This window comes from Heliangelus exortis, chromosome 1 (assembly GCF_036169615.1).
Source record: "Heliangelus exortis chromosome 1, bHelExo1.hap1, whole genome shotgun sequence".
Lineage (NCBI taxonomy): Eukaryota > Metazoa > Chordata > Aves > Apodiformes > Trochilidae > Heliangelus > Heliangelus exortis.
Genome location: NC_092422.1, coordinates 50,577,469 through 50,599,192, shown reverse-complemented (window position 1 = coordinate 50,599,192; position 21,724 = coordinate 50,577,469). Strand labels below are relative to the sequence as shown.

Here is a 21,724-nt window from a genome sequence, read left to right as displayed (position 1 = left end):
CTTAATTAAATCCAAGTATGGACATTCTGCCACTAGGGTCACTTGAATTAGTGCTGGTGAGTATTCAAATCCAGAGTCTCCTGTCTTAATTTAATTTGTCTGAGATATAGCCCACTAACATAAATTTGAATCATAAGGTTTGGTATTGGGCCCCAGAAGAATTGAATAATAAGTTATACCAACATGGTTTTCCTCCGTACATGCATGCTTGCTAAAAAAAACCCATAATTATGGTCACAGTGGATCTTTACTAATGCTTGAAACAAGCTCAACAGAAGCATTTTTAGTCATTTTTATGGCTTTGTAGATAAAATGAAACCTTTAGTGTTTCAAAAACGCAAACAATGTTTATTTGTTGCTCATAAGTAATTCATGGACCCAACAATATTCAACAAAACTTCTTCATTTTTAACAGATTTCCTAATGAGTATCATTTTACAGAAAACCACCCAACAAATAAATATATGAAAACAATTGTTTTTGACATCACAATGGTTAAACACATTAAATAATTAATTTGTGCTTTACATCAATGAAAATCCCTAAGTCTACAAACTATCTTTTAAATAGGAATAAAAGTAGATATGGTTACTCACAATACAAGCTCTTAGTAGCAGAGTTCACACACATTATTGCACATAAACAGAAGGAAAATTCCTAAAGTAATTTACAGCCTGTTATTTTACCCTTTCATCTTAAATATGTCAAGTGATGGGAAATCTTGAAATTCTTCTTTTTTCACTTCCAACATTTATTTGAAATCAGTGAGTTAGTGATACGGCCAAGTAGAAAGCCAAGGACATTGTAGGCTACAGAATCCACTTCCCTCCACAAAAAAATCAACAAATAAATTATTGCAAGAACCAAACTGAAAAAAGAGTTTCAGGGCATATTGGGTACCTTTTCTGAGTATGTTTTTGTCACATGTCAGGAGGATACAGAAATCTGCTCCAGCAGAATGATTTTATTGTGATTGTTCATCTCATACAGGGTAGTCTCTGCCAGCCTGTAAATAAGACATTCTTTATCCCAGACCAAAAAAGAGTAATTACATACATATCAGGGGAACAGCAATGGAGAGGGAAAAAAAGCATCAGTGAGCTAAGTTTTCTAACACCACAGCTGATACAAGGCTACAGGTGGGAAACAAGAACCCACTAGTGCAAAAGGATGGATGTGTTAATGAGAAGTCCCACTTGAGAAACCTCCTGGTTTCTCAAATGGACACCAGCTCAGAAGCATCTCCAGGTAATGATGTGACTTGCCATTTGGTTGGGCTGAATGGATATAATGCAGTGAGAAAGTCTGGCTATGGATCTGACTTTCATAGCTTTTTTTGCTCTGTACTTCTGTTTTTAGTGAACAGCAAATAACTACCAAATATTAGATAGAAGCCCTAGCAAGGCCTCATCATTACCACAATTGCGGAGAAGAATATCCAACATCAGAAAAGGTGGTTTTTTAACTTTCCCCACAGTGAAAAAGCTTTTTATTGTTAGCACTGAGATGTGGGGAAGAGAGAACAAATTTTCACACCTTAATAAAGTATGGCCCATAGGCTATAGGCTGAGTTCTTGGACTAGACATCAAATTGCCAGGAACAAGTTTTAACAACACTGCATATTTCTATGCCTGCTCCAAGCCTAGAGTGAATCATAAGTGGAAAAGACAGAGTGCTAAGGATGTGATGGGAGAGATTAGCAAAGTACATCTCCATTACAAAAGAATGAGATTTGTTTCATCTCCACAGTAGCAGAAGCCAAATTGCCTTGTTTAAGCAACAAAATAATGCCAGGAAGATGGACAGAAATCCTGTAGCGCTGTTGCTCATGGAGGTTTCAAAAGAAACAGACTGAGCTCTGCTCTTACATGAGCCAGTGTAATTACAGTGAAGTCTGTGCTGTCAGAGCAATGAAAACCTGGTATAACAGAGATATGAACCAGGGCCTTTATTTTGCTTCTGCGTTACAGTATTTCAGGCACAGCGCCCAAGAGGAAAAAAAGCTGCAGGCCTGTGTCTTAGAACTCAGCCTTGAAATTATTTACAAACTGCTTTCTTTTCCACATGCCAGGAAATGCTGTTAAGAAAATAAGTATTGTTGGTGGAGTGAATTTGCTGGATCTACCACTGCAGCTGGAGAAAGAGGGGCTAAATCCCTCAGTCCCAGAGGCTCTGGGTGAGATCTCAGCTGCTGGCTGATCCCCTCCTCAACTCCTCCTGCACAACCGGGATGATCTGTGCACAGGCTCCAGGGGGAAAAAAACTCCAAACCAACAAACCCAGCTTCAGTGTTAACTAAATCTCAAGTGCTAAGGCAAATCCCATTAACACAGATGCTACAGCACATTAGCAGCTCTTTCAGGACTCTAGTCTTGGCTCCTGGGAAACAGCTGAGGAAAAGGTTAGGCATCACAATAAGGTACTGCCAGAAGCTAATGTAAACCGCCCAAAGACTGCTTCGATTTTCCTCATTAGGCTTTGTTTTGTGTCAGGCAGAAGGAACAGTCTGGAGGGTGGTTGGTGTGCGGTAGACAGCTGAAACTGATACTTACAGTCACTGGCGAGGCTGCAGGGAACAATCTCTGAGCTCTCTCACGTCTCTCCCCTGAAATGGTAACACTGCATTTTCTAAATGAAGAACGAGGCCTCCATTGCCGTGAGCAGTGAGGGGAGGTGGCCTCCTGGGGAAAGAGGAAGGTACTCCAGAGAAGGGACCCAGTTTTGTTTGCTCAGGAGGATAAAGAAGGGATGACTTACAACAGAGAAAGGGCTGGGACTGACTACTTCCTTGCTAATCTTCCTCCTTAATGTGAATTTTCATCTTCTTCCGAGGTGCCTGGCTTCTCCAAGGCATGCCCCACACCACTATCCACACTGCCTCTGCCTCTGCTGGGGTCCCTTTGGGTCCCACCCGGCATCTCCTGTGCTCATGAAAACATGGAATACACCTACAAATCCTGGACGTAGCATTTCAGGTGCCAAAGGCCCTCTTGCTGTGGGGCCTGTTGCACAGGAGGAAATGAACTGGGAATGGGGAGACACAACATCTCCCCATTGTCCCTGTGTCACCAGCTCCTTCCCTCCACTGGGTCAGGGCCAGCCCATCCTGCAGCCCTGGTGCCAGAGGGTAAGATGGCAGCTGGATGAAGATTACCTGCACTGTGCTAAAGGTGCAGTGACACCGGTCAGGCTTAGCTCTTCATGGCCTTGTCATCCTGCAGCCACGCAGAGCAAGCTGCAGTCCTAGACTATAAACACATCCATTTAACTCTCTGAAGGTAGATCCACATGGCAGAGAGGTGTCCAAGTGCCTCTTCCAGGCAACGGGGGATCCAAGTGGTACCACCCACCACAAGAGTTTAGAGAGCTCTTCACTCTTCTCTGCAACAGACATACTATGTTCAGACAGAAGAATAATGATCTGCAGTCCCACCTTCTCCCTTCCAAAGGCAAAATTAGGAGGGAGATACACATGATCAACCAGTAGAATGGGTATTAGGGATGAAAAAACACCACTACTCACCCCAAAAGTAGCACACTGACAATCAGGTGTCAAGCAGCATAATGCTAAAAAACTACATAGCATAATGCTAATAAACCACATTGATAATGAGGCATCATACTGGTAGCTCTCTTCACTTTGTGATAGCTCTTATGATATTCCATGTTTAATGTATTATTGTATGCATTAACTCTCAACAGGATTGCTAGATCAGATTTTTGATACTGTGCATAGATAAGTAGCAGTAGCATTGTCAGAAGAAAAAAAGACACAGCAAGCACTAAAAAAAAAAAAAAGACTTGGAAATGAAGTGACAAATTTTCAAATTCAGCCTCTTTTTTTTTTCTTGAACACATTATTTTTATCAACTGGATAAAACCCTTGGATTTTGAAAATAAATGAGAAATGTGCATCCACTTCGGGTACTCTGGTGTCTCTAATGAGGAAATCTGTAAGGTAAAAGCCATTCATACATGCAATAATATACTTTCAGCATCTTGCTTTAGCAGCCACATTGAGGCACTTAGAGAAATTTCCTCCTAATGCTTTACATTTATGCTAGAAGAAGGAAAAAACCTCTCAAAAGATCTACGGTTCACAGGACCCTCTATTTAAAATTTCACTATTATGAATGGAACAACATAAAATCTTGGAATAAATAGATGCAGTTTAGCCACAAGAAAGTAACACATGGAGGAAGAACCAATTGAATCTTTTTCTAGACAAGGAAGAAAAACAGATACAGATTTTTCATCATGAAAACAATAAATTTACAAAGAATCTTTAAACAGAGTAATAAATATCAAGACCCTCCACATACCCATTATGTATCCCATAAAAAAAAAAAAGCCAATTTTTTTTCTTAGCCACTACTGTAGTTAGAGAGAAAACCAATTTAAATTGCATTCACTTGGCATCGATGTATTTTAACAGACAATACCATAAACCTGCCTTCCTTTGTAGACAATATATCTGCAGGCTTTTACAGCAAATCTGGAAAATGTCACACTAATATTTAAGCTTTTCCTGCTCTCTCTTTCCTCTTCCCTGTAGTTTGCTTGGCCCCTCTTCACCTCCTGTGAATGTGAAGGCTGATTTCATTGCCTCCAGCCAGATAATCTCAGTGACGTGTGCCCAGCTGCCACATGAACCTCATTTCTCAAGGCTTTCCCTTTGTCACACACACTCAGAAAGATGGTTGCTAGCTGGCTGGGTTCAGTACTCTCAACATCTGTGGAGAAATAAACTATCCCCTCCACCACTTTACTTATAAATCATCTCTGATTGATTGTTGGCTAACAGAGCAGAACAAGCGATGCCCCAGTCCCACATTTCCTAGGTCTTTTCTAATCACCTCAGCAAATTTGTTCCTTAATCAAAACACAGCATGTAGAAGGTTGAAGGGCAATGTTTTTTCCTCAATTTCATTCATGAGAAAGCTATGCACTAGAGCTGCAAAGGACAGCACGAAATAAACCAGCTCTCATATCACTGAGGAACCAAACCAGGTATTTTTTTCTCAATTTTTCAATAATGTCAGCGCAACTTTTGCTCAAGTAGCTCAGATTGTATAGGGTACATCTGTTAATGCAAACAGTATAGCTCTCTCTTCAACCCATCCTCATAGCTTAGGGCTTTGAAGGAAGTCTGTTTGGCCAGGAATCTATTCTACCGCCATTTAATAACACTAATCAATGCCTATCGAGAAAAAAAATACATTCTCCTCACTGGCAGAAACCAAGAGAAACTGAGACAAGGAGGGGTACTTTTCAGACACGGTCTCATTTACCAAAGCAGTAGGCCTTCCTTGGCTCTGTCCCAAGTAGCCAAGTTGCACAAACTCTCTGATCCTCTCTCATCTGTCAGTCAAGATGGAGGAACATCACCACCTTGCAACCTGACTGTTATAATCTTCAGTAACAGCTACGTCTGCTGCCTCTTCCCTTGGCCACTGGTGAGCTTTCTGCTCCCGCAGCAGCCGTCGCTCCTCTCGCCTCTTGAGCCGGTTCTGCTGATGCTCCTCCTGCTTGGAGTACTGGAAGCGCTGCAGGAACAGGTCCTTGGCGTACTCGTAGAGCTGCACATCCAGGAAATTCAGCTCCTCTATCCGCTGCCGCACGTCCTCGCCAATGTCCACGTTGGAGGCCCGCGTCACGTTGAACTGGGTGAAGGGGGAGATGAATTTCAGGTTGAATGTCCTCTCGAAGAGATACTGCGTTTTCCTCTGAAATTCCGTGAGCCCGAAGAAGGCCATGTTTTTCAGATTGTTCTTGGCGCTTTGGAGAAGAATCGTGTTTCTTTCACTCTCGTTCATAAAAGTCAAGTTGTAGCACCCCACCAGGCTGAGGTCTGCCAGCATGCGCACCTGGCGGTTGTTGGCCAAGTTGTAGCTACAATCCATGAATTCCTGTAAGCTGACTCCAGACCAGTCGTCTCCTTCGTAACAGGTAGGCAGCTCGTCCGGTGTTGGGCTTCTTCCATCACACATATGAAGGGAAGTCTTCCATGTTGCACCCCTCTGGACATGTTTCCATTCGCTCAAATAGCGTGACACGGGATCCCTCAGCATCGTGATGTAGTAGAAGTTTCTGAAACATATCATCAAACACAGTTTTAAGATTCAGGGGATTTCACTTCTTTATTCTGAAATAAAAAAATTGCCAGCCACTGCCACCACCCTCTTCATTTTTTCTGGTGTAACGTAGGCACTTCTGAGTGGCTACTTCTGAGAGAGTAAAAAGCTTAAAGACTCGTGAATACTGTGATTAAATACGAGGTAAATTGGGAGAAGAAGAGACAGATGAAAATAAATAAGCAGCTGTCAAAGAAAGGGAATGACTTTGACCTGTCAAAGTTCAATGGTAGTTACTTTATGTAGAAATCAATTAACTGGATTGTACTCCCCTCTGCTTTGAAAAGCTAACCCCCATTAATAGCAAAATGAGTGGGAAAAGAGATTTCTATAATACTGCCTCTTCTCTTCTAGACAGATGTGTGCCTCACAAGATAATAATCCATACACCACTTGGTCAGAACATAAGCAAAGCATGAGCAACCCATGTAGATGCTGCAAGTGCTAAAAATACCATATGGAAGACTGGCATGAGCCACCTCCTTAAAAAGAACCCTATTATTAAACGGGTTGGAGTGAAGATAATGAGACACCCAAACTCCATTCACATGACTTAATTTTGGACAAGTGCTTGATTGAAATTAGTTGTAATCACCTAGTACAGAAGCATTTGTTGATATAAAGATTATCATTATTCAGCCACAACTGTCAAGAGTACAAAAGAGACACCAAGAAATATTGATCTGAACTACAGCAAATAACTGCAGAACTCAACACTGTCAGTTCAACTTTTAGCTATTGAATTCAGTTTGTACATTTATTTATGGCAATCTCAAATGGACTGCAATTGAGCATGCTTCAAGCAGGCTTTTACAGATTGAGGTTTTTTACTGAGAAATGTTTTATTCAGTAACAACTCACCTGAATTACAGGGAGATATCTTAAAGACAAAGCAAAACCAAAATACTTAAAATTTCTGTCAGCTAGAACTACCAGCAGAAGATTCATGACTAAAATTAACACATGGTCTGGTATAAAAATAGGCTCATGAGTTTGCATGACTCATCTGACTGCAACCAATGCATTAATAAATCATGAGCCTGAAGATTTCTCAAGAAAAGTCTGATCTCAGTATTCTTCCTTGAGTCTGGAGAATGATGAAGCAAATAAGCAGGAGCCAAGCTGGCTGCAGACATCTTAACCTTTTAACAACCAACACTTCGTGAGGGCTATCTCATACAAGAGCTAACTCCAGCTAAATGAAAAAATCTCAAAATTGCTCACAATCACCAAGCCAGCTACCTTTGTTTTTCAGATACTACCCACTTTCTGTCACTAAAGATTCCCCATAACTTCTCCATAAGCCTCCAGTTTGTGATAAAAATATATTTCCCCACATATTCCTAAAAATGCAGATACTTTTCCCTGTGCAAGAAAGAAAAGAAAAAAATCAAGCTGGGCCAAATGCTTTGTCCTTACTCATCCTGAGTTCTCCACCTAGAGGATCTATATTATATTTTCTGGAATAGGGTTATGAGGCTAAACTATGGACTATATTCTGCCATAGGGTCACTTCTTGAACTACTATCTAATGAAAACAGCTGTTTTGTGGATTATTTTGGATTATTTTACAGCAGAAGGGTTACAGGTGGAAGGATAGAAACCAGGAAGAGCCATGTATATGTTTTCATTATCACTTGTGTTGGGAGCCATGATTTGTGTTAGCATGAGATGGTACTCTGAAGGATATTTTTAAAATTATTTGGGTCTTGGGTTTTCTGACTGCCGCTCACATATGATCAAACTGCACTGCAGGTGTTTTGATCCACTTCATTTACTCACACAATCAACATCAGTAGTGGACTCAAGGATCACACAACCATCCCCAAACAGATATTTCCAAAATCCCTCTTCACTACTCCTGCAGAGCACGAATGACCAGAAATCCTCCTGTGTGCTCTACAGTAAAAATCCACTTTGAAAAACAGTCTTTAAGCACTTTAAGCACAACTTTCCCACCTCAAATTGGATGCTTACCTCATCTTAGTTCTACCTTGTTCCAACTAACAGGACAAAATGTGGACACATTTCACTAGTGCTGTGAAATAAAAAGCAGCCCAACTCTCAAACACTCATCAGCTCTAAGCATAAGACTGCTGTTGCAACATCCAGCAGTCACGAACAGGGTTGTGACAGAAAATGATTGAAGCTCCAAGGGAATAGAAATGGAAAAAAAAAAAAAAAGGATAAAGATCTATCCAGAGGCAGTCACCAGCATCTATTTTGACAGAGACTTGGCATTGGCTTAGTCCTTGTGTTACTGCCCCTTCCCTCTTTGCGTAATTTTAGATGTTGATATGTGGTAACAGATGGATTTAAAAGTTGCCCTTGACAATTATTTATACCTCTAATAATAGTTCTGCCTTTCCTCACCCATCTCCAGCAGTTCCAGTCAGGCATGACTCAGAGCAACAACAATTAACAAAAATACCTCCTTTGCATCAATCATTTCCATTTCATCCCTGGATATGTAAATATGTTTGGTATGCAATAAACAGAAGTAGGAAGCAAACACAGGGAAATGAGAACAGTGCTTTTTTGTATAACATCCACAGCCTTCCTTGTGCAGGCTGGGCAAGAAATTTTCTCCAGTTTATTGCTTCTCCTCTTTGTGACTACTTGAATCCTGCATCTGTTTTTGCTATACTGATTAATTTGCTTCTGTTTTGTGCATCTTTCAGAGTATTGTCTTCTTGTGTTATCAACTGAATGGCTTCTTCACCTGGTAGACAAGCTTGAACAGAACCCTGATACTCATTTAGTTTCCAAGGTAGGAGGTGCAACCTCCCCACCCCGTTGATAGTTTATAGCCTTCTGTTCCTGGCTTTCTGTCACTCTTCTAACCAATCTGAAGTTGAAAGACCTTAAGATTTTTTCCACATGATGGTGGGCACTGTCCAGATGACACTGTTACAATGCTACACAGAGGACTGGGGGATGCTGTACAGCAGTCCTGGCACTGATTTTTCTATTAGGGAAAAGGATGTCCTGCCTCTAGAATAACTATATAATAAAAAATACATAGGTCCTTCATGTTTGTTTCAGTGGGAAAATTATAAAAATTATTTTGGCAAACTGTTTTCAAATGTTGACATTTATGGATTAAATATAGCAGCATTTCACAGCTCTCAGTGCCTAATACATAGTATTCAGCCACAGCAGGAATGGATGAGGAGCCAGCTCGTAATATAAACAAGAAGCAGATGATAAAGACATGAAACTGGGGATGGTCTTTAGTCTTCCCTTTCTTCACTGCTCAGTAATGCATCAAGTCAGCTTCATTCTGAACATGTCTGAGCCATTCTGAATAAGGAGGTGCACTTGTTCTCCTTGGTGTCAATGACCCCCTTGCATCTGCCATGCCTGCACTTACATCTATGTTAAGTTCCAGAGATACCCACTGAGGGAACTCCTCAGCAAAGAATTAAGTAATAGCTTCTTTTACCCTGTTTGACAAAGCAAACTCATCACAGACTTACTGGCTTCATTTCAGTGGACTCCCATCATCAATTACTCAAACTGCTGTCAAAGACAGCACCAGTGTTTAAAGGCTAACCAAGCAGAATATGCTGGTACATCAGTGAGAAGATGTTTCACACGAAACATTCCAAATTAATTAAGACCCTCATAAATTGTATCTATATATTTATATCTTTTGTGTGTGTGCAAATGCACGCCTAAAAATTTACATGGGAACGTGGCCCTAAGCTGCAGTTGTCAATGAAGCAAAAATCACAGTAAGTGTACAGTGTGCATTTGCCAACATATCTTGTGACTGCCCACATAAAGACACAGATATGTACAAACACTTCAGATGATGCTTCAGACAGCAGCCCACTAGACACAGTGTAAGCTCCTGCTGAAAGGAAACTTGGTTTGGTGCAGTGGTCCTGTGAGAAGCTGCTGGAAGCTCCCGCAGTTCCAGTGCTGGCCCAAACTTTGTCCAAGGCCAAGCAGATACGGGAAGTTGGATGCACCTCTGTAAAATATTCAAGAAAGGGGAAACGAAAATGCAAAAATATAAAAAAGAGACCTGCAGTGCAGAGGAGAAGAGGAGGTAAAAGAGCGATGACAGAGGTCAGTGAAGAAGGAAGGGGAGGAGGTGCCTGAGCAGAGATTTCCCCACAGCCCGTGGTGAGATGGCAGCTGTGACCCTGCAACCCATGGAGGAGCACGGTGGAGCAGTCCCTGAAGGACCATGGTGGGGTAAATGTGGATTTGTAGCCCCTGAAGTGTCACAGGGGGAGAGAGGTGAAGCTGCAGCCTGTGCGGGATCACAAGGAGGGTCAGATGTGGATCTGCAGCCATGGAGGAGCCCGTGTCAGAGGAGGTGACTGCTCCCGCAGCAGCCGTGACTCTGTGTGCAGCCCGGGCTGGAGCAGCTCCTGAGGGACTGCACCTGTGGGAGGGACTCGTGTCCCAGGGGTTCCTGAAGGACTCTGTCCCGTGAGAGGGACCCCGCGTTGGAGCAGGGGAAGAATGTGAGGAGTCCTCCCCCTGAGGAGGAAAGCGGCAGAAACACCGTGTGGGGAACTGACCCTAAACCCCCCCTGACCCTGCATTGTGCCCTGAGGGGGAGGCGGCAGGGAAGGGATCCGGGACTGGGAAGAAGGAAGAGGGCGGGCGGGGGTGGGGGGGATGTATTAAGATCTGGTTATGTTTTCTCTTTCTCCTTGTACATCAAATCAAGTTTGTTTCTCCCCAAGCTGAATCCGTCTGGTTTTGCCTGTTACCATAACTGGGGAATGAAAACCTCCTTGTCCTTGTCTCTATTTACGAGACTTTGGGTGGATTTTCTCCTCCCTGATTCACAGGGGGGGTGAGCAAGCAGAGGCCTGGTTGGTACTGGCTGGGCCTAAACGGTGACAAAACTTCAACTTCCCCAAATAAGACAATCTCCTTTTGAGCATAACGTACTGAAATGAATGGGTTCTATAAGTTATTGCTGTGGGACGGTTGATTTTTTGGGGCAGATGCTAAGCACCATGATGATCTGGGCAAGGCTCTGATGACCCATGCAAGGGCCCAAAAAAAGCATGGGTGTGAAGCAGGAGCTGCATGGGAGTGAAAAAGCCCTTGGGAATTCACAAGGCTCCAGTCCCACCAGCATGAAATGCAGTCTCTTCATTGGCATTAGGCAAAGAAAACTTTTAATTAATAGAACAGCTAAACCAAGCTTCTAGTTATAACTTAAGAACATGTATTTCTTTCATATTAAATGGTATTTTAATATAAACCCTATAATCTTACATTAATCCTTCAATGGTGTTGCTCTGGCTTAGAAATTAATTTCAGAGGAGCAGACTCTGATGTTAGTGGAGGTGATCCCAAACCAGGGCTTTTGCCTCTTCTATCACCATGGAACAGACGTCCCAGCTGAGGGAGATTTACTAAGTATGGGAAGGATCACTGCACACGGAGAACAAAAGCATCCTGCAGGACCTCCTGGGGAAGAAGGATGAATGGCATTTACTCTGTCACTCCTGCTGTCATGTGGAGCAGCCAGTACAAGGAAACCTCAAGCAGCACTCTCGGAGTCTCGGAGTGGAGAAAAAAACCAAGCTGTTCCCTCTTCCTTCAAAGTGTGAGGCAAGACCTTAAGTGCAGGGAGTGATGAGCTTCATAAAGAAGAAGAGAGCACTCACAGCAGCTGATGCAGAGACAGAGGGATATTTGAGCAGGAGAAAGAGAGTCACTGGAGAATATTTTGGAAGACACTATAAGACAGAAGAAAGAAGAACCAAAACAACTGAAAAGCCCAGGTGGATCATAAAGCCATCCACATTCTGGTCCTCCCTGGTATCAAGGAAAAAAAAAATTCCCGTAAAGTCTGGGTCAAGTTTAAGACCCAAGCTAAGAAGTGAGCAGCTTTAATCCTGGAAGTGAGAGTGCTCCTGAAGAAAGGTCTGAAATACCCAGCAAAAGCCTGCCTAGCAGCATGGTTATGCTGACCACAGAGGTCGTGGCAAGATGAAGCATTAAGAAGGATGTGGATTTTTTGAGCAAAAGCCTTAAGCTTCCCAGCTTTACCCATAAGCACACATTGTCAGAGGCAATAGCAGAGCTAACCACTGATCAGCAGCCTCTCTTCAGGCAAAGCATCATCCATATGGGTAACAGTGAAGAGAAGAGGGTAAACAAATGAAATAAAACTACAGATAAAGCAATACGTCCAGAGTTAGGGAATAACAGCATGCAAAAAGAACAGTGAGGGGTGGCAGACAGTGAAGAAACATTGCTGGGATGATCTGAAGTGATCAAATCATCCAAGCATAATGCGGATCTATCAGCTCCACTGTGGCAATATTACAGTGCAGGGTGTCACTGCATCTATGCTCTGCTTAATTTACAGATAAACTGCCCAATGGAACATGAACTGACTGTATACATCTTATTCAAAAAAATGGTGTTGTAAAGAAAAAGCTACGAAGCAATGCCCAAACCATATGCATTCCCAGCAGGCTGTAGGAAGCCTCAGACATATCCACCAAGCCAGATACATAAATCCTAGATAGTCCACAAAGTTCTGCAAGGATGATGTAGCAATGACACATAGATTTCTACAGCTTAGGATCTGTCACAGGATGCTAGACCATGGTGACGGGAATGGTTTTCTAAGACATCCTTTAAACAACTTGTGAGCTTAATACAATCAGCTGTTTTTTCAGGGTTTTATGGGTTTCTTTACAAGTCTTTTAGTGAAAGATCAGCAGTCACCATTAAGAAGTCGATGTTTATCCACTTGTACCACATACATCATCCACTCAGAACATAGGAAAAATACTTCATTGGCTGTTTTCTCAAAGGATCTGAGCACTCACCACTTCTGCTTTTAACTGGCATGATGAGCATCGTGCTTCTTTAAAATGGCTGCAATGTTCTATAGATACTCCACACTGAAGAAGAACTTGTCACTGACTTCATCCAAAGAAAAAGAAAAAAAAGAACCAAACCACCAAAAGAAAAAAAACAAAACACACACACCAAAAAACCTTGCATTTTGAATACAGCCAGAAAAAAAAAAATGGCAACTGTTTCCTATTTCCAGATTGGCCTCAAGAGTGGAAACAAGCTGGTAACAAAATGGTGTGTGCTGGAGTTAACTACGCCTTTTGCTATCCCAGTGGTGTATAATGTAGCTAAACCTGTAGCACATGCCTGCTCAGAGAAGGGACTGGGTACTGCTTCCTGGGTAAGCCTTCTAAATGCAGAGGTCTACATACAAACTACATGTCTAAGCAACCTCTGAAGCCAGCAGGGAGCTGCTGACCCCAGGCAGTGGTGTCTGGAGAGGGATGCAGATGGCCAACAGTGGGTGCCAGGTCTGGCATGAGCCCCATCACTTCAGAGGCTCCCTATGCAATGCGCTGTGTACCCTGACTGCAGCAGGAGCTCAGATACCTGCTGACTTGGAGATGTCTACATTGTAGGCACTTATATACAGGTGTTTTCACCTGTAAGGTGTACCCCATGTCTGGAGTCAAAGGTTCTCTGCCTGCACAGAGTTACTGACAGAGTGCAGACTTCAGGCCAACCTCAAAAACTCAAGCAGTAATATAACATTTTCTAACAAGTGAGAAGTACCAACAGTGAGCTGTTCTTTCCTGACTTTTTAAACACTGGTACACACCTGCCCCCTTACACTGTATCTTTCTAAGAATGTTTTTAGAGTTGAGGCATTCCTCAAATAAGCAGAAGTTTTAAGTAAGTTTGGTGTTATTTCACACAAATCTCCAGAGCAGCAGTTAGAAAACCAGACTACCATTTCTTTGTTGTCCTTGTTGATACACCAGTGAGATGGAGGAGGGCTTGGAGTCAGACAGCTGGGTTTATATTTCTGGCTCTGGAAAGCAAAGGTGGTTGCTCCAGAAGTTACTTGTCTTGACACATTCTGATACAGGCAAGAAAAAAGTGGCCACTGGGAAGCACTTAAAAAATGGGAAACATCCCATTTAATTCCATCTTTGCAGTGATACTCCCTGCTACAAACTTCTTTCACATTAAACTCTTGCTTTAGGACTCATTGTAAAAGTCCTTTTTTTGTTGTTGTTTGTATTGTTTTTCCTCTTTAGAAATTGCAAGCTCTTTATTTCCCCCTAGATAATCTCTGAAATATCAAATCAATTCTGTATCTCTGCTATTAGAAAAGCCTCCAGAAAGCCTTACAGCATTTTTTTTTTTTTTCCTGTTGATCAGATGATTAGTGTCCCACATCTGATTATAGACTGACACATGGCAAAGAGCATCACTAGAGATCACACTCTGATATCAAACTACTTTTAACAGCAGTGATTTAGGGTAATCCAGAAGGATAAAGGAAGAGAGGGAATCTGCAGTGACACAAATGCTGCCTGTACAACCTCAGGAATTTTTTCACCTAAAGAATCTAATTTTCCTTGAAGTGAATCTAGGGCAAATTCAACAGTGGTGTAGAGCTGTACAAGGATATGAAAAGAGTGAGATGGTAGATAAGCTATTTGAACATAGCACTGTTTTAGATTTGTAATATACAGAAAAAAGGTGCCTCTCAAAATCCAGCACTACACCTATACTGCCAACAATGGTAAAAGCTACATCTAATTTTTTTTTTTCTTCTTACATACTTTAGGAGTGAAGACAGCTGCCCTGGGACTATGCAAACTGACAATTTTCTTTTAAAACACTGTAAGCTTTTGGAGTTAGGATTTGTGATTTTAAAGTAATGACTAAACATTAAAATAATAACAATCATGTTTTCTACATATCACATTGCCACAAGCCCTTCAAAATCATTGATGACAATGGATCTCAGGATCTACTGCTGGAAAAGGAAACTGGGGTGCTAAGACTCTTTTTTCTTGAGATAGGAGAGTGTAAGTTTGTGAGAATGAAGATTTTAATGAAGTATTTCAAAGACACGTTAAAATATGTTAAAGTGGGCACCAAAAAGCAGCCTTCCAGTACCTAAGAGGAGGTGAGTGAGAAGACGGAGCCAGGCTCTTCACTGTTGTGTATGCTGGGATAATGAGAGACAACAGTCATTAACTGAAAAAGGAGAGGGTTCATGGAAAATAATTTCAGTTATGAGAAAAATTAAGCACTGGAAAAGTTCTTCCCATAGAAGCTGTGTGCCCTGCAATCTTGGAAGTTTTGAAGAAGCAACTGGACAGAGCCCTGAGCAACCCCATCAGTGCTCAGTGATGACCCTGCTCTGAGCAAGGATGTTGGACTAGAGAGCTCCTGAGAACCCTCCCTGCCCCAGAGGTTCTCTGATTCTGTGTGACAGTGCCCAATCTTCTGTCACCAAACATACAGTCCTGTCAGAAAAACACAACAAACCAGAACCAACCCACCAACTGGATCACACCTCTTCTTGGTTGCTCTCTTCCGGCTTCCCCCAGGCAGAGTACAGGGAATGTGTTTTGCCTTTTATGAGATTATTTTTTACTTGTATGTGATTTTAACCAGGGCTATAAACACTGCAAGTCAGTACACCCTGAATTATTGAGCATCTTCATGCATATTTATGTCAATGTTACTTTCTTCAAGAAAGAGTCTCTAGAAACTGGAGAGGACAGTGCAGCAACTGCATGCCCTAAAGAAATTAATTCTGTTCACAGCTATCAAGTCTAGATCTTGAACAGCTTCTAGATTAATGAAATGATGTAGCTACCCATGGTTTTAACCCCAGGATTTTAGAAAATGCACACAAATAGCATATGAATATGTGTGAGCTGTGTGCTGGTTTTATGATTTGGGCATAAACTTTCAAACACAGAGGATAAAGTTAGGCACCTAAATCTATATTTAAACACGTAGATATACTCAGCCTCAGTGCCACTGAAGGAAATACACAGTAGTAGGAGCTAAGGATGCTCAATTACCCAGACAACGTGGTCTGATGATTTATTTAGCAAAACGAGGCTCCCAGAGCCATGGCAGTGCCCTTCCTTGGCACCACAGATAACAGGACTCTATTATCCCCTTCACAAAACAATCAAACCTTTTTGAAATACCCTTTCCGTGACACCGCTGCTCTTGGAAAGAGCTTGAGAATATTGTTTCTCACAGCTAGGAATACAAACCTCATTCCTAGAATAAACCTGTTCTTGGTTTACTTACATCCAGCTGTTCTTGGGTTAACACTCCAAGTACATCAAGAGGATTTACAAATGTAACACCAGAGAAGGAAAAACAAGATTTAAGTTGGAGAGCAGAGAGCAATCGCATTGGCTTTCATTTTACAAAGCTAAACGAGTTGCTGCTGTCTTCTCTGATAAGACAAGCCAGAAGTGACCATGCTCCAGTCTCCAAACCCCTTTGGTCCCACTTAGATTGCTTGACCCAGAGATGCACCCTGAGTTTTCCAGCATCTCAGCCTGCCATGTTGACTTTTGATAGGAGGCCAACAAGAGTAAGATGTGGTAGAAGATTCTGAGATCAGTTCTGGTATTTGCCCACTGAAGTAGTCTGTCCTGGCACCTGACCTTGCATCCCATTTGACTAGACAGGGCTAGAACTGGGCAAATTTCACATAAGGCTTCAGACGTGCCTTGTACAATAAAGATTTCCTTATCTCCAGTAGCAATGTATGCTCTGATACACCCTCACAATGCATTCTTTTTTTTTTTTTTACAGGATCATGTAACTCTGGAAACTCCTACTTACTGTGTCACTGGCTAATATATAGAGGTCTTTCCATCCCCCTCCCATTTCACCTGATAAGCACTCAGTTGATAGAGGAAATATGTTTCTGCTGGCCTCAAACACACAATCTTACACTTAGCTACCAAACCTCATTCCACCTCTTTTACTGAAATACTCAAGGTCATTAAGCAAATTCCATTAACATACTTCAGCTTTTTGTGCCAACATTGTTAATGAAAACATGAAAAAGAATCAGAGCTAAGACCAGCCCTGAGGAAATTCATTAATAGTGTTCCTTTAAACCAAAATGTTCCTCTTTCAGCACACACCATTTTGCTACCAGCTTCTTGTCTACCAGAAAATTCTTATGCTCAGCTTCATGTTTTCTGTATTGCAGAATCACTTTGCAGATGCCTCTCTAACAAATACTTTACTGAAGGTAAAATTCCTTTCCCTTATCAGAGGCAGATGCTGGGTATTTACATGTCTCAGCCCAAAGGCTGAGAATGGTGGACCCAGCTTTGCTGCATGTGAGAAGACAGAAAGTGAGGAAATGACAACTTATTTGAGAGAGAAGTGGTGGGGAATAGAAATTTACAGATTAGGTGATTTGATGGAAAACCAAATCTGCCACTTTCCATCAAACAACCTTGATACAAATTGTAAATCATTTCTTGATGAGACACAAATCTAACAAAGTTCCCTCCAGAGATTTTTGTTCTTTGCCTAAATTACATCCAGCTCTGTTGTTCTAAGTGTTCTTTAAATTGCTGAAAGGAACGAAGCAGCAAGAGCCTTGCTGAAAGTAATATAAGTATAAAATGCAATAATAAATCAAATAAAAGAATTAGTTGTCCTATGAAGTACAAGCAAAATAAAAACCTCAGACCTGTAGGAGGCAGTGTGTGAGTGCACATAGGAGGAAATACTACTAAAAACCAATAAATACATATAATAGCCATAATAGTCTTTAAAGATATTGTATGCAAGACCATGCATACCTTTGTGCCAGATAGAATAATAAATGCTTTGTGATCAGGACTGGCAAAGGAGGAATCCATTGTTCATAGGACCTCCATTCTACCTCATCTCTGTTGTGTACAGATCATTCATAGAATCATAGAATTGGCTGGGTTGGAAGGGACCTCAGAGATCATCAAATCCAACCCTTGACCCACTACTGCTGCAGTTACCAGACCATGGCACTGAGTGACACATGCAGTCTCTTTTTAAATATCTCCAGGGATGGAGAATCCACCACTTCCCTGGGCAGCCCATTCCAATGCCTGATCACCCTCTCAGTAAAGAAATTCTTTCTAATGCCCAACCTAAACCTCCCCTGGCACAACTTGAGACCGTGCCCTCTTGTCTTGCTGAGAGTTGCCTGGGAAAAGAGACCAACCCCCCCCTGGCTACCCCCTCCTTTCAGGGAGTTGTAGAGAGTGATGAGGTCTCCTCTGAGCCTCCTCTTCTCCAGCCTCAACACCCCCAGCTCCCTCAGCCTCTCCTCATAGGATCTGTGCTTGAGTCTCTTTACCAGCCTGGTTGCCCTCCTCTGGATCTGCTCCAGGACCTCGATATCCATTGCTGTGCCTCGAAAGAACCACAAAAATCTGGAGCACATTTGTCACCTTTACTCAAAAACGTTGTTTGTTCCTCTTGTCTCTGCCTTTGCTATCCCACTGCAGAGGAGGGAAAATGAAATAATGATGTATTTGCACTGATGTATAACCTGCCTGCTTCCAGAGCTGCCTCTAGCCCCAGGTTGGGGAGGAAGCTGAGCCTGCTTTTCTCAGAGAGATGTTACAAGTACAGGAGAGACAAGCTAAGGGGATGACCTGCAGCATCAGGCAACAGCAGGAAACAAGGACTGGCCAGAAAAAAGAAAGGTGATGACAGGCAAGGGAGAAGAGAAGACCAAACCTGGTGACACTGCAGCAAGAGGGACCAGCAGATGGAGCTTGTTTTGCCAACTTAGCTTCCAAGGGTTACAGAAACCAGGCTGGGAAGGGACTTTCCTGATCGTGTCTGATGCCTATAATAATGGGTAAAGGTTTAGCATTACAGGGTTTATAAACTATCCCTTATGCACACAGGACAAACCATAAAATCTTTCTCACTCTCAGGTCACAGTCTTTGAACAGCTGCCAGCAAGGTTAGAGCAAGTCTAAGCTTTTAGGTGCAGTCTCCCCAGAGCAGGTTACTGCCAGGGTGATGGAGTGAGCATGATGGTCTGATGCAAAGAGATGGGAAAGCAGCACTCCTGCCTATTCAGTAGCTTAAACAACATAGGGCTTTTTGTAAAGGTTATAAAGAAAAAAACCATGCAAAACAAAGAGGTATCTGCTATCACAAATAGTAGCTGCCTATAAGAACATACCAGTTTCAAAGAGCCCTATAAAAGACAAATAAAATGTAGTCAGACCCTTAAATCTTCTGACATTTATGTATTTTATAGATTTTGTTAGGTCTGAAACATGGCAAAAATATTTATGTTAAATTCAACTGCCATGTTCATGTTAATCCTCTTCCTCATCTTTGATGGAGCTGCTGCTATCCAGTTTTATCCCCTGATTAGGTAAGAGAAGCAGAATGGACATCTCCAGTGCTCCTCTGTAGCTGGCTACACTTAAACCCAAGTGTGTGACACAAGTGGCAAGCATCCTGGGTCCTTCCCGAATCGAGCTGCCTCTGATTTCCAGCTAGTAGCTCAGTTGCAGATGCTCTCTTTCAAATCTGGGATGCTCAGATGAAAGTTCTGGGTGTTTTTTTTTCGCTGCAACTCATTTTGAATCAGTATAGTAATTCAGCTCAATTAATAAAGTAATTAACAACAAAAAGGCTCAGTAATTGAAATTCCTTTGAAAGTACATCAATTTACTCTCTCTAAGCTTTGCCTCAAGTCTTTATTAATTCTGACATCAAGCATAATGACCATAAATTATAAAGGATCATCACAAAATCCAGGCATCACAACTGTTTTGTTGTCTGACATGCCAAGTGTCTAAAACATATAGGCTTGGTCATAATACATGCGATTTGCCTCCCCTAAGGTAAACAATATGAATATTAAAGAATTTCAGGTGATTCTAATAATTAAAACATTGTAAGAGGGGTCCTTCATTGAAAAAAAATACCAAAAGCTAAGGAAATTTCTCAGCTGCAAGACAAAAACGTCAACTTTGTTTCTCTTAACAAAGAGAAACTCTCTCTCTTCCTGTGAAGTAACTGTGTGGTTTTTTCCTGCAAGACATCAGGTAAGCAGCTGATGGGGTATTTCAGTTGAATCCCTCCGAGACAGATGACTGACTTCCCGTTTTCACTCTGCACATTGTGTTTCCACAAGAATTCTCCGCAGGATCTAATGAAATCCGCTCATGTTTGCTATGTGAATAACACAACTCAAAGCTGCAAGCAAAATTGCATCTTCTCCATCCACTGATTTCTTCACGAACTGATTTCTTTCCGCATCAGCCGAGATAATTTCCGTCCGTGTGTGAGGCTACACAGCCAATCTCCACAAGGGGGCCCTCTGAGCTTCCCCAAATCTTAGCAAAAGCTTAACTTTCTTTCAAAAAACTTAACGTTACAAAGCTTTTGTCTACAGATTCTATGGCATCTTAAGGAAAAAAAAAAAAAAAAAAAAAAAAAAAAAAAAAAAAAAAAAAAAAAGTCTAACTAGAATTTAGTTTATGATAGAATTTTATACAGCAAAAGCCGTAATTTGAAAGGGAATCAATTTATCAATTTTTTATGTACAGTTTTCATTACATACCTGGCGTGCAGAGAACTTGGAGAAAACTTTTTAGAGTTTACTACTTGCAATAAACAGGCAAAATGAGACTTTTACCAGAGACAGACACAGAGTCACTCTCACTGCCCTGGTGAGGCAGCCTCCACTATGCTGGCAAGCTCTATGTTATATTGCAATTTGCTATGTAAGCTTGAAGTAAGCCAAGACACTATTAGTGATTCCAGCTCTGTGTGAATGCATCCCCCAGGCACAAAATTTAAGGTACAAATGGCATTAAGTTTATTTGCACTGTCCACTCAACTCCCAGCAGATATGGGAAATGAATCTTGTGTGGGATGGTTTGTTATTTGCTTTAATATTCTGAATTTTATGGAGACAGAGTTATATGTCTTCATTTTCTTAACTCAATTGTACCCCTCTGAGGTTTCCATTACTCACCATCCCTTTCACCTTGGAACACCTGATGCAAATCAGATCACCTCCTTCTTCTGACCTCAAACCTTAACAAATCAAGCCCACGCAGTACGTGCCAGGCTGTGCACTGTGCTGAACAACTATTGTTATGCTCTGAGAAAAAAAGGTAGTAAGGTGAAATACAGCAGCCTGTGTTCCTAGCCTCCAGGTTTTATGTGGGATTCTTTATCTTCCAGGAAAACCAGCAAGCGATTGTGTGAATCCAGGCTTGCTGATCCAGCACAAACCGGTGGGTTTGTGAACTGCTAACTCAATCAAGTAAATCTTTAAGCAAAGTTTTCATGATCACTCAGCAATATTGCCATATGATACGGTCATGTTTAACCAACGTCTATGACAGAGCTCAGGCTCCTGCAATAATTGTGCATTCAGGTAAAATAAAAGGTGCTGATGGAACTCCGTATGAATTACTGGCTGCAGCAAGTCAGCAGGGATGCCTTTGGCTCTGCTACCCTTTTCCAGGATGGACAAATCATAATCAATGAAGCACATCTGTACCGTGAAGAAAAAGCATTTCCCAATCCCTCCAGGCCATAAACTGACTACTTGAAGCATGACATTTGATTAGCCATATTATCTCAACTCATTTATATATAAAAGTTATTAAGGGCCATGAAGTCATCTAGCCTTTATTAAAATCCAGCCACATACTCTGAGCCAATGTTCCCACTCATCTTCATTTTTATTAAAAAAAAAAAAAAAAAGAAAAAAGAGTAATTTTTTTTAACTGTGGGT

General features: G+C 41.7%; 1 protein-coding gene across 1 annotated transcript in view; it reads right to left on the bottom strand.

Annotated features, from left to right (window-relative positions):
* Positions 1 to 320: 320 nt before the first annotated feature.
* The window catches only part of HS6ST3 (heparan sulfate 6-O-sulfotransferase 3), a 306,966-nt gene continuing 285,562 nt past the window's right edge, over positions 321 to 21,724 (bottom strand). Inside the window, exon 2 of the mRNA XM_071742019.1 lies at positions 321 to 6,091. Coding sequence (XP_071598120.1) covers positions 5,386 to 6,091 — 706 coding nt within the window. The 3' untranslated portion in view covers positions 321 to 5,385. The remainder of the gene's footprint in view (positions 6,092 to 21,724) is intronic.